Source organism: Trichosurus vulpecula, chromosome 8, assembly GCF_011100635.1.
Source record: "Trichosurus vulpecula isolate mTriVul1 chromosome 8, mTriVul1.pri, whole genome shotgun sequence".
Lineage (NCBI taxonomy): Eukaryota > Metazoa > Chordata > Mammalia > Diprotodontia > Phalangeridae > Trichosurus > Trichosurus vulpecula.
In genome coordinates this window covers 24112771-24126209 of record NC_050580.1, presented here as the reverse complement: position 1 = coordinate 24126209, position 13439 = coordinate 24112771, and the positions used below count along the sequence as shown (strand labels likewise).

At 39.7% G+C, this 13439-nt stretch overlaps 1 protein-coding gene across 1 annotated transcript in view; it reads left to right on the top strand.

The window, feature by feature from the left end:
* Positions 1-13439, top strand: part of TMEM26 (transmembrane protein 26) — a 57961-nt gene that overhangs the window by 30334 nt on the left and 14188 nt on the right. Inside the window, exon 4 of the mRNA XM_036737033.1 lies at positions 1988-2208. Coding sequence (XP_036592928.1) covers positions 1988-2208 — 221 coding nt within the window. The remainder of the gene's footprint in view (positions 1-1987; positions 2209-13439) is intronic.

Here is a 13439-nt window from a genome sequence, read left to right as displayed (position 1 = left end):
GAGAAGGAGAGAGGAAGGAAGGGAGGGAAGGAGGGAGGAAGGAAAAAAGAGAGAAAGAAAGAAAAGCTTCTACCCTCAAGGAACTTGCATTCTAATGAGGTAAATAACATGTATATAAATAAGTTTAGACAAGATACAGAGTAAATGAAAAAATAACCTTACAGAGAAAGGTAATACAAGGTGGGAAGACAAGGAAAAACCTACTTTAGAAGGCAATATTTGAGCTGTCTTTTTTCTTTTTTTGATTTATGATAAACTCCTTTGGGGTAGATAATGCAGCTAGATGGCATGGTGGATAGAGTCCTGGGCTTGGAGTCATGAAGACTCATCTTTCTGAGTTCAAATCCAGCCATAGACTCTACTTGTGTGACCCTGGTCCAGTTATTTGCCTCAGTTTCCTCATCTGTAAGATGAGCTGGAGAAGGAAATGGCAAACTTTTCCAGTATCTCTGCCAGGAAAAGGGTCACAGAGAATTGGCCAGCCCAATTTTACATGAACTTTTTAGGCTACTTCCCAGGGACCTTGTGAGGATCTAATGAAATAATATACGTAAGAGGTGGACATGACTGAAAATAACTAACCCACAAGTGCATGTGTTGTACTAACTGTACAAATGAGGAACCCAAAAGTCAGAAAGGTGAAGGAACTTGCTGATGAACTTCATCCAGTAACTGGGGGGGGGGGGAGGCTGAGTCACTAATGTAAGTTACAGGGTTCAAAGGATCAAAGCTTGATCCTAGTAATGATGATAACAACCACCACCACCACAACAATAAATGTAGCTTTTATATTGTGCCAAGAACTGTGCTAAGCACTTTACAATGATTATCTCACTCGATCCTCACAACAACCCTGGGAGGTAAGAGCTAATATTGTCCCCATCTCACAGATGGGGAAACTCAGGCAATCAGAGGTTAAATGACTTGGCCAGGGTCACACAACTGGTAAGTATCTTAGAACAGATTTGAACCCAGGACTTCCTGACTTCAGGCCTGGCACTACCCATTGCCCCACCTAGCTTACCTTTACCACCTGTGTGACCTGGGGCAAGTTACTTTACTCTCCTGAGCCCCACCTTTAAAATGGGGGCATTGGACTGGACCAGGGCTGCTTAAACCTGGGGACTGTGCGCTTTTTTTAAATGTATATTTTAATAATTATATTTCAATATAGTTGGCTTCCTTTATAATCCTATGTGTTTTGTTTTTTTCTGCATTTAAAGCATTACTCTGAGGATGCCATAGATTTGTCTAGGATATAAAAAGTTGAAGAACCCTGGACAGGAGGATCTCCAGGTCCCCTCCAGCTGCCAGCTTCATTGTACAGAGAGCAGCCTCTCTCTGGCTGCTCACTTGTCCTTTGCCCACATAGGATTAGGAAAAGAGAGAGATCAGATCTTTGGGAACTGGGCAGTGCAGAAAATCTTCCCAGGTTGTTAAAGTTCTGAACTTTAACTTAGGAAACAAATTGCAATTCAATTTTCCACGGCGACTCTCACTTGGAATTCGGACTGTTGGGGGATTTTGTTTTATTTATTTTGTCCGATGATCATGTCAGGGGGACAATGGGAAATGTAGAATGAGCTTTAAGCAGAGATTTGAATATTTGATTATGTAATTGGCTGCACAAGCACCATGATGTCCAGAACCAGCTGGCAAATGTGGGATTTCAGTGATGTCATAGCTACAATTTAGAAGAGGAGGCCTTTTGCTTTGTTCTTAACTGTTTTGATTTTTGGGTTTTTTTGTTTGTTTTTTAACCTCTGTTACCCTTTGCTGAAATGAGAAATAGAATAGCTTTATACTTTTAAGTGATCATCTTTCACTGAGTGGATCAGAACTAAAGAACACACCCCAGTGAAGTACAATTTTAATTCAGTTTTAGAGTGAAATGTGGATGGAAAACATTGGCACCTTGGGTGGATGACATCTATCTCCTCGGTGTTGTTTGTGACCCTCCTGTGTATTTGGTGTTTCTGTTGAATAGGCCAAACATTTTGTCAATAAATTATCGGCTGTGTGTGAGAAAGTTTGGACTCTGGGACTCCACCAGACCTTCTTGTTAATGCTGATAGTTGGAAGATGGCTTCTACCCATTGGCGGTGGAATCACACGGGACCAGCTATCTCAGCTCCTTCTCATGTTTGTGGGGACTGCGGCTGACATACTTGAGTTTACTAGTGAGACCCTGGAAGAACATAATGTGAGGTAAGGAGTAGACATTCTTCTGAAGACTCAGTGTGTTCTTTACAATGGGAATCTTATTTTATATCACGAATAGAAATAGGTTTTGCAGTATACCATATCAAATTCCTTACAGCACTCCATCTCCCATGTCTGTGTCTTTGCCCAGGCTGTCCCCAGGGCCTGGAATGCACTCCCTCCTCTTAGTCACCCCTTAGAATCCCTAGCTTCCATCAGTTCAAGAGCCACTTTCTGCATGATGCCTTTCATGGACAATGTTCCCATCCACACCCAGCTATTAGGGCCTTCCCTGTTCTCACCAAGATTACTTGCCATTTATTTAAGTTACATATATATATATATATATATATATATATATATATATATATATATACACACACACACACACACACACACATATATATATACACCCACACATATACACACATATACACACATACATTTTACATACATATATACATATATATACCTACATTTATACATATACACATATAACAACTATTTTATGCATTTACATTTATTACATATTCAAATATGTTTATTATATATTTATATTATATCATACTTATGTGTGTGCACGTTGTCTCCTCTTATAGACTATAAGCCCATTGAGAGCAGGATGGTTTTTCTATCTTTATATCCTTTTTACCTGGAATACTGCCAAGCACAGGATAGGCACTCAACATATTCTTATTGATTCGATAATTGATTAATTGAAAATAGTCACAACTGAGGAAAAAAAATAAAAATTCAATGGTAAAAGAAAATATTCCATATATATATACACATATGTTATTTAATGATGTACAGCATTCACACATACTTTTGATGAGAAGAAGCCCACTTTAATGAATAGCGAGCCAGTCTTAAAGCCAAGAAAACCCAGGTTCAAGTCCCTCTTCTCACCCACTCTGGCTGTGTGACCTTGAGCAACTCATTAAGACTTATAGTATTTCAGGCAACTCATTAAGACTCTAAGTGGCAGAGAATGTGCTGACCTGCATTGGTGGAGGGCGTTTCCTCACTTCCAAATTCTTTATACTGATGAAATCATAGGTACAATCTCTATATAATTTTATATAATGTGTAAAATGTATATACGTGCCAATTTTTTATATGCGTGTGCCTTCCTGTCTATATACATAGGGCTAGATATTTGCACATAGGTTATATAAAATTATTATATGATTATATATGTAGAGAGAGAATAAAAGAGAGAGACTCAGAGACAGAGAGAGAGAAATTAAATCAGAGTACCATGATGTAAATGATGGCTGTACCCCAAAGCTTGGTATCTCTCTAATTTTAAATCAGTCCAGAGGTTCCATGGAGGAAGGAAAAATTTCTCTATAGTCAAGCACTGAATGTTCCCCAATGTGCAGGATAATGAGGCACATAAACTTTGGTTTTAATCATCTGTTTAGTAGCTTAGTAATAACAACTAGTAATAGTAAATTTTGTTTTGAGTCTTTATTGTTCAACCCGCCCAAAGACTTCTTGGTATACATGCCTATGAATTAAAATGTATTGAGTTGGCAAAGTGGTGGGCTTCTTTCTTTTTGTCACTAGCAAATAAACTTGGAACCCATGACCACATCTGTTTATGGAACCATTTTCTTGCCATTGGGATTTAAATTTCAGGCCTTGAATTTCTACACTTCAAGCTTGAGTTATTTTCCACAATGTATAAAAATAAATTGGAATGAGGCTGATTTCTAAATGCATGCTTACTGTATGCTCTGTTTTTTGAAGAGGAAAAAAACTAAACCAACATAAAATGACCTTCATTCTTTAAATTACTGGGTAAACAATATTATTCCAATCATAATAAAAAGTCACTTTGGCTCACCTGCATGCGAAACATTTTTTAAAAATTTGTATGGATTCTCTACAACTCCTTAAATTGATTTTTTAAAAAAGAAAGAAAAATCCTGAATCACTGGGGATATTTTGGTCTTGAAGAGTTAATTTTAGTTTTGTTGTGGTAAGCCCAATCATCTCCCCCTCCCCATCTAGCTCCCATGGGGTGCCCAGTAGATCAGAGTTGGAGAATATTAGAAGTTGAAGGGACCTGAGCTGTGTCCTGGTGGGATGGAGGAAAGAGCACTGGATTTGAAGTTAGACAACCTGGGTTCATACCTCAGTCCTGTTACTAGCCTTGTTCACCTTAAGAAAGCCTCTTTATCTCTGTAGGCCTCACTTTCCACATCTATAAAGTGGGAAGATTAGCCTAGATCTGGGATTTATCACCCGAGGTCCATAAACTTAGTTTTAAAAAATATTTTGATAAATGTATTTTGATATGGTTTGTTTACTTTGTAACCCTCCGTATTTCATTTCATGTATTGAAACATGGTTGGCAGGAATCCAAAGGCTTTGCTGGGTAGCTCAAGGGACTCAATGATACAAAAACAAGTCAGAACTCCTGGCCTAGAATATCTCCAGTATCCCTTCTGGCTCTTCTAGCTTGTGAGTCCCTCTAATTCTCTCATATAGGCCCAGAGAGGTTGAACACCTTGCTTAATGTCATACAAATAGTGGCAGAAGAACCTAGACCTTCTCACTCCAAGTCCAGTATACTTCCCTCTAAACCAGGAAAATGGGGCTATTCAATCATTTAATTAATATTAAATTCATTGGTTTTGTGAAGGAAAAGTCCACTGGAATGGTAGCCAAGAGTCCTGATTTTCGGCCCTAATCTGACATTAACTAGCTGTGAGACCTTGGATAGGTCATTGACTGTCTCTGGGTCTCAGTTTCATCATCTATAAAATAAAGACATTAGACTAGATATCACAGTTATGTGATCAATCAGGTAAGAAACTTGAAAAACAAAACAAAACTCATTTATTGTGATTAGCATTGGAAATACAAAAAGTTACAATTTTTAAAAAAGGCAAAAACATGGTTCCTTCCCTTAAGAAGCCAAGGTCCCAATAGGATTACACTGAAAGTAGAAACCACAAAACAAAGATAGCAAAGACGGAACTAGGCTAGATGAAATTTACACAGATAAGGCCATTGCTGGAGGATGACACAATCTTGAGGAAACCCAGAGATCTCTTCTTCAGGTGGGAGAGAGAGGAACAGGCACAGAGACAGACACAAGGGGAGGAAGGGAGGGAGGGAGGGAGAGAGAGAGAGAGAGAGAGAGAGAGAGAGAGAGAGAGAGAGAGGAAAAGGAAGGGGAAAATCTCAGACATTATTATCAAAAATAAAAATAGAGACTACCAAGACATCAGTAACTACTGACTTGTATGCTTAATCCACCATTTGTAGGACTTTTTTTTAAAAATGAGAATAATCCCCACACAGATCAAGAACAAGCTGCATGAATGTATTAGAAGTGAACTATCTAGCTCTCACAATTGAGAGTTCCTTGTCAGCCACATCTTTATCATCACACAATTGGCTAGAAATTTCTTCTGTGTTACTTTTTGGTGGACATTTGAATCTGTAGGTCAAACTCCATCTTAAAAGTTCTTCTCCATGAAAGCCTCCCCTCCCCTCCAAACTTTGATCATATATTAAAGTAATGCAATATTTCTGGAAAAATATCACAACAGATATAACTTGTTCGACAACCTGTAGTTGTTAATATCCAGCACGGCCTCATACAGGGAGCCATTTATTTGGTGAGAAGAGTCCCCATGATCATGGAGGAATTCCAGTGAATAGTCCTAGCTGAAGTGGAGTTTTTTACAGATCAGAGGTTTTTAAGCTGGAGTCTGTGAATTTTATTTAATATGTTGATAAGTATAATTGGCTTCCTTTGTGGTCTTAAGTATTTTATTTTTTTGCATCAAAAATCATTCTGACAAGGCTTCAGCAGACTGCCCCATGGGTCTACAACAAAAAAGAATCAAGAACCCCTGCTATAGTTGTTGAAGTCATCTAGATTCTGTAGTTTTCAAGTAATATTGTATCGACTTCATCAAACCCTGGAACACTACTGAATGAGAACTATAATCACTCAAGAGTGTTGGACCATCCACACAGGAAAAACTAAGTGGACAAAGGATGCCTACTGTACAAATAATGCTGTATAGTTAAATAGAAAATCCATAGAGGTCATCAATCAGAATTTTTATCTTCGACAGATTCTGGAATAGACAGTGTGTTGAATTCAGAATTGTTCAAGAAGAGGTGAGTAAACTGTGTTGCATTTGGTAAAGATCAGACTTCCATTGATGAAACCAAGCATCAACCTAAGACAAAGGTCCATCTGTTAAATACTTGTGTTTAATCGTGAAGTCTAGAACATATCAATCTCTGAAGGAATGAAGTCAACGATCGCCCGCAGGGCAATGGAGAAGTTCGTGGTTGGCGTGAGCAGACTATTAGCAGGCATTACAAATGAGTAATTACCTATCATAGCTGGGTAATAGAAAAATAAATGTAGTTAAAAATGAAAATGGGTTAGTCCTATGTCAAGACAGAGGGATAGCTAATGGATAGATCATGTGATGATAACAACAAGAAGAGTGGCATATATATATATATATACATGTATACACACATATATTCATATATATGTATATGTATACATAAACACATATTAAATATATATAGACTTTGTTAACCATTTTACCAATAATATCTCATTTGATCCATTGTTATCCTTAAATGTCAAGAGAAAATAAGAAATATTCTGACTTGTTGGATGGATCCCCTGTAGTTGCTTTATGGGGGGTTGAGCAGGAATGGCTGGGTTGTGGTCTCTATCATTGGAGGGAATGCCCATATCAATGAAATATCAGGTTTATTGGTATATTGACAGACCAAATAATCTTGATGTTTTTATAATAGACAAATACAACAGAGAGTTATAGGGCAATTGAAAGACATAGTTTATAATATAAAATAGAGTTAACAGGACAAACAAACAAGTTAATGAGACAAGATCAAAGCTCACAGGAGCATGGACTTAGGGCTGAAATGGACCTTAGACATCATCAGGCATAACCCATTCTTTTTAAAGTGGAGAGGCAGCATGATGGATAGGGAACTAGACTGAGAAATCAGGAAGATTTCTGCCTCAGGTGCTTACTAGCTGTATGACCCTGGGCAAGTCATTTAACTTCCATGGATCTCACATTCCCAGTCTGTACAATGAGGGAGTTGGACTTTAAAGTTTTTTCCAGTTCTAAATCTGTGCCCCTAGGAAACTGAGGCTCAGTGAGGTGAAGTGACTTAGACCAAAATCACTCTGGTTATGTGGGGAAGAAACAGATTGTGAAGCCAAGTTTTCTAACTCCAAGTCTAGTGTTCACTCCGCTGTAGCTCACATGACCCCAGAATGAAACACATGAAGGGATATAAATGCCAATGACAAAATCTGGCCATGAAAGCACAAGTAACCTCAACCAGGGCAGAAATATGCATATGGTGGAGATGGGGTGGATGCATGTGGGACAAGAAGGGAATTACTCAAGACATGGACCATAGTAGTGGAAGGGACATCACAAAGTACTAATGTGAAAGGCTTCATAACATAAGAATAAAATTAATTCTCACTTGGATTCCATGTGGTGAAGGAAGAAGAGCACAGGACTTTGAATCAAAGGACTTGGCTTCAAACGCTGGTTCTGATCAATGGGATTTGGAGCAATTCATTTCGTTTCTCTGAAACTCAGTTTTCTAATAAATAAAATGAGTCTATTGGATTGTACAATTTCTGAGGTATTTTTTGTTCTAAATCCATATATTAGTGTCTTTGGATCCTTATAATCATTCAGTTGAAAATTCTCTGCCTCAGTGGGGACTGTATGGCTCATCCTGCATGTTTTCTAAAGCCTAGAGCTTAACACATTAAGGAAGCCTCCCTAGCTCCCTATAACATCTATACACTTATACAATTGTCTCATTTATCTATTAATTTTCATCCAGATTCATAACTCTGGGTATTTGCTGTGTCCATTGTGTCTTTATTCTGGTTGTCCTAGTTTCTCTTTCAAGCTTGAAGAAATCTTCCTTCAGAAGCATTTTTGCTTTTCTGAGATTTGCAGAACTACTGCATCCTGTCCACATTATTTATCCTATTTCTTTGCTTTCTGTAGCCATCAGAGGTCTCTTCTTGGAGATTTGGTGGGGTCTAGTGGCACACGCAGACAGCTGATTCAGTGGATTCCCACACCAGTAGTTAGTCATTTCCTCTCAGGCAAGATGTAGCCCATTTTTCTACTGAATATGTTCTTTGGACATAACGCTGAACTTCTCCATGACCCAGACTACTCTCTAAATGTAGAAGTTAGTGGGGATTTCCTAGTCTGCGTCAGTAGGAGGAATTTCCAGACAAGCACTTTCCCACACCTATGAAATCGCAGGCCTGTGGGGGACAAAACATCATCATACTTAATGACTTTTAACTGAAATCTAGAAAATGTTGTAGTTCAGTCATTCAGTTGTGTCCTACTCTTCGTGACTCTATGGACCACAACCCATCAGGCCCTTCCGTCCACTGCTCTCTCTCAAAGTCTGTCCAAGCTCATGTTCATCGTTTCCATGATATTATCTAATCATCTCATCTTCTGCCATCCCTGTTTCCTTTCGCCTTCAATCTTTCCCAACATCAGGGTCTTCTCCAATAAGTCCCTTCTCCTCATGATGTGGCGAGAGTATTTAAGCTTTAGCTTCAGTATTTGACCTTCCAGTGAACAGCCTGAATTAATTTCTTTAAGTATAGATTGATTTGATCTCCTTGCTGTCCAAGGGGCTCTCAAAAGTCTTCTCCAGCACCACAATTTGAAAGCACCAATTAATTCTGTACCTCTTAGTTTTCCTTATACTCCAACTCTCACAGTCAATGAGAAAGCAGTCAAGGTAAACATGTAGAAGGCTTCAGCATCTGTAACACTATTGATATCTTAATCATAAGCCCAATTTTCCATTTTTATCCGATCTTCTTTTATATATTCACTTGTCCTTATCTCCCTCCTGGCCCTGCCCTTAACTTCCTCTGGACTCAAAACTATGCCTTCGCTCTGGCTAGTTAATTCTAGATCTTCCCTTTGCATCTGAGGCCTCCTAGCCCTTGAACAGCCTCTCACTTCTATTGTTGCTTACCTTGGCATATCCCTCCACAAGGGCATCCCTCTTTCTCACATTGATGAATTGCTTCTGGAGCTACGATTTTATGGAGAGGCCCAGGCTGACTTGCCTTTATTCCCTCCTGGCCCTATTCCTGATTTTTTCTGGACTTCAAAACCATATCCCAGAATCAGGTACCTTCATTCTTCACAACCTTTTATGTGTTATGTTCTCTTATTACACTGTAAGCTTCTTGAGGGCAGGAACAGTTGTTCTTTTTGCTTGGCATCCCCAATACCTAACGCAGTGTGGGGCACAGAGGAAGTGGTCAGTTAATCCTTGGTTGCTTCTTTCCTATGCCCAACCTCACATTGAAATTAACAGTATTAATATATAACGTTCATTTGGATGATCTGATAGGGTTCCCCAGTGGATTTCCCCGCTTCTCCTACTTCTGCAGGAGATGTTGGCACATAGGCTGGGATTATCTTCATGGTGTCCTGTTTTCTTAAGGTCCTTAGGAGGATTGCAAGGCAGGTGATGAAATGTACCATGAAATTATGGGGGTCATTGGCACCCTTAAAAACAGAAAATCCAACTCCATCTCCCTCCTTCCCCATAGGGTAGAACTAGGAGAGATGGCGGCAGGAGGTATGCCAGATTTGGGATTGCTTGCAAGAAAAGTCTCTTAGGGAGTACTAGAGCTCCTCCAAAGTGGGAAGGGACTGCCCTGGGAGGTGGTGAGATCCCTGTCACTAGATGTCTCCCAGCAAAGCCTTGATGACAATTGTAGGGAGGAGTCTTGTTCAGTATGTATTGGACTAGAGATGTTCCCACTATTTCATCTGAGATACATATATATATATATATATATATATATATATATATATATATATACATGTATATGTATATATAATTTCATTTGATCCTCACCAGGTCCCTGTGAAGTAGCCTAAAAAGTTCGTGCAGAATTGGAAAATTGGGCTGGCCACATTAAGAGAGATAATTTTGTGGTTCAGTTGTTTCAGTTGTGTCCAAATAGGGTCTTTGTGACCCTATTTGGGGTTTCTTGGCAAAGATACTGGGGTGGTTTTCCATCTCCTTCTCCAGCTCATTTGACAGATGAGGAAACTGAGGTAATCAGAGTTAAGTGACTGGCCCAGGATTTGAACTCAGCAAGAGGAGTCTTCCCAACTCTAGACCTAGCACTCTGTGCACTATGGCGCCATCTAGAGACAATAGTTTCCAACAATAGGGGGCTGGGAACCCCACTACATTTTGCTCTGGCCAGAAGTCACCTGAAGTTTTGTGCTCAGTGGGAACCACTGTTTAAGAAGGACATTGATGAGTATCCAGAACAAGGCAGCCAGGATGGTGAAGGACCATGAGTCCATGTCATAGGAGGGTCAGTTGAAGGAACTGGGAAAGTTTAGCCTGGAGAAAGGAAGGCTGGGATGGGGGAGCAGTATGATGAGGGGACATGATGTCTGACTTCAAGTATTCAAAGGGCTGTCATATACGAAAGGGATTAGACATGTTCTGTTTGGTCTCAGAGGTCAAAGCTAGGAACAATGGACAGATGTTGGAGAGATGCAGATTTTCACCATGAGAGCCATCCAAAAGTGGAATGGGGCTGACTGACGTATGGTTGGTTCCCTCTCACTGGAGGTCCTCAAGCAAAACCCTGATGAGTTCCCATGGAAGGGAGCCTCCTCCAGTTATGAGATGGGAGCTGAGAAAGAGGGAGGAGATCTGAATGAGGGAGAACTTGGAATAATGGCCTGGAATTCAGCCAACAGTCCTGGGAAGGAAGCACTCCAGACCTAGGGTGCAGAGCAAGTGGGGAGGCAGAGGCAAAAATGTTGGTTCCTTTTTAATAAGTGCCAAATAAGGCCTATCTCAGGGTCAGTGCCCAAAATAGCTTACAGTTAACAGGTCTCTGATGTAGAACTTACTAGAATGTTTGTTCACTTTGGGGAAAGATTGATTTTTTTAAGAATTATTTTACTTATTTATTACAAAGATTGTGCTTTTTTAATGGAGGAGGGGAGAAGGGAACTAAGTTAGTAATGTAAAAAAAAGCCAAAAGAAAGTCATTTAAGCATTTTTAATGCTTAGAAGAGAACAAAGGAGTTTCAGAGGGAAAAAAGACAAGCAAGACAGCTTTGAAAGTTACATGTTTAATTTATTACATAAATAATAAAAATATTTCAAAATGTCATAATAAAATAATAGAAATAATATTGCAACATAAATATAACTATAATATGGTATGACCCTGGTTAAGAAGTTGAGAGTCATAATGTCCCCTCAGGTTCCTCATCTGTAAAGTGGGGAAAGGGATAAAATCAAATTTGCCAAGCTGTCAGTGAGGCTCCAAAGAGATAAACCTCTAGAAAGCAAATTTTAAAGTGCTATAGAAAAAGGAACTGTTTTTATTTATGCACTCATTTATATTTTATAAGAAGCCCATTTATTGGGCACAGTTTTCCTTTGCAAAAAACTATAGTGCTAGTTGACCAATGGATGAAAATGTGGTGGGGTAGGGGAAGAGATTCCCATATTTGGGCATTTGTGCCTGTGATCAGTCATTTTAATCCAACAACTCTTTTATTTTGTCCGATATGGAGACAAGAGTACACATTTCATGGGATCACATCAGCAACCCACCCGGATTGGGCAATTTCCACCTGAAGTTCCCTCTGAACTTTTGAGTAGATGCCATCTGGTCTTGGTGATTTATTTCTGTCCTCTTTCTCTTTGGTTTAGACTCGTCTTGTGCACTGGCTCCTCCCGGACCTAGTAACTCAGATCTGGCCACCTCAAACATCCTGAGACCTCAAATATCTTTTCCAAAATTGTTTCTGAATGCTTTGCTCACCTCTCCCAACCCCCTATCTTCCCAAACTCACCCATATTTTGTGTCGGTTCACGTGTCATTAGCACATGAAAGGGGATGCGTCTATAATTGCAGATGCAAATAGAATGAACATTTTAAAAACTGTCTCGACCTGTTAACGAAGCATTTTGAAGCTAAGAAATATGGTTGCGCCCATTGACTGCGATGCAGTGACAAGAAGAGAAGGAGTTTGCGCTTTGCCCTTGCCTGGGAATACTTGCTTCACTGAGAGCCTGAAGGGATGGGGGTGAGAGGCAAAGAAGAGGAAGAGGATCCCTAAATCTAGGCAGCTCCTAGAGCTTTAGTTTTCTCACCTGTAATTATCATTACTGAGGCAGCTAGGTGGTGCAGTGGATAGAGTGCAGCGCCTGGAGTCATGAAGACCTGAGTTAAAATCCATCTTCAAATACTTAGTAGCTGCATGACCCTGGGCAAGTCACTTAACCTCTGTTTGCCTCAGTATAGCATCTTCTGCCCAGGGTTATTGGGAAGACCAAATGACGTAATAATTGTAAAATGCTTGGCTTAGTGCCTGGCACACAGTAGGCACTATATAAATGCTAACTATTATTGGTGACAGTGATGTGGAATATTCTTTTATACAGTTGTTATTGATTTCTACTTCTTCTTTTGAGAACTATTTATTCTTATCTTTCAGTTGCTGAATTCGCCTGACAGGGAAATCAGTCTAGTTAACTTCAAAGAAGGGCAGCTAGGTGACTTGGTGGGTAGCGCACTGAGCTTGGAGTCAGGAGGATCTGATTTCAGATCTGGTTTCATACTTACTAACTGTGTGACTCTAAGCAAGTCGCTTAAGCCTATTTGCCTCAGTTTCCTCATCTGTAAAATGAGCTGGAAAAGGAAATGGCAAACAACTCCAGTGTCTTTGCCTGGAAAACCCTAAATGGGGTCTTGAAGAGTCAGACAGGACTGAAAAGAATGAACGACAACAAACTTCACAGAGGGCTCATCCCAAGACTGACTGTAGAGGAATGGACTTTTCAGCCACACTAACCCTCACAGACCATCTGCTGGACCAGAGAGCTTGTGATCTATATTGGCAGAAGGGGCACCAATCCTAATGAAATTTAACTTGCCCTCTCTTACGTGAGGATTTTCCTAATCCCCCCACACACTGGTTGCTAAAGCTCTTCACTGAACAATTCCATTGTATATACATTATTTATTTATTTCCATACCTGTGTAAACATTGCAGGAGGTAAGCTTCTTGGGGGCAGGGACTGTTTCCTTTTTGTCTTTTCTTAAGCACAGTGCCTTGCATGTTTATTTGTTTTTAACCAGACCT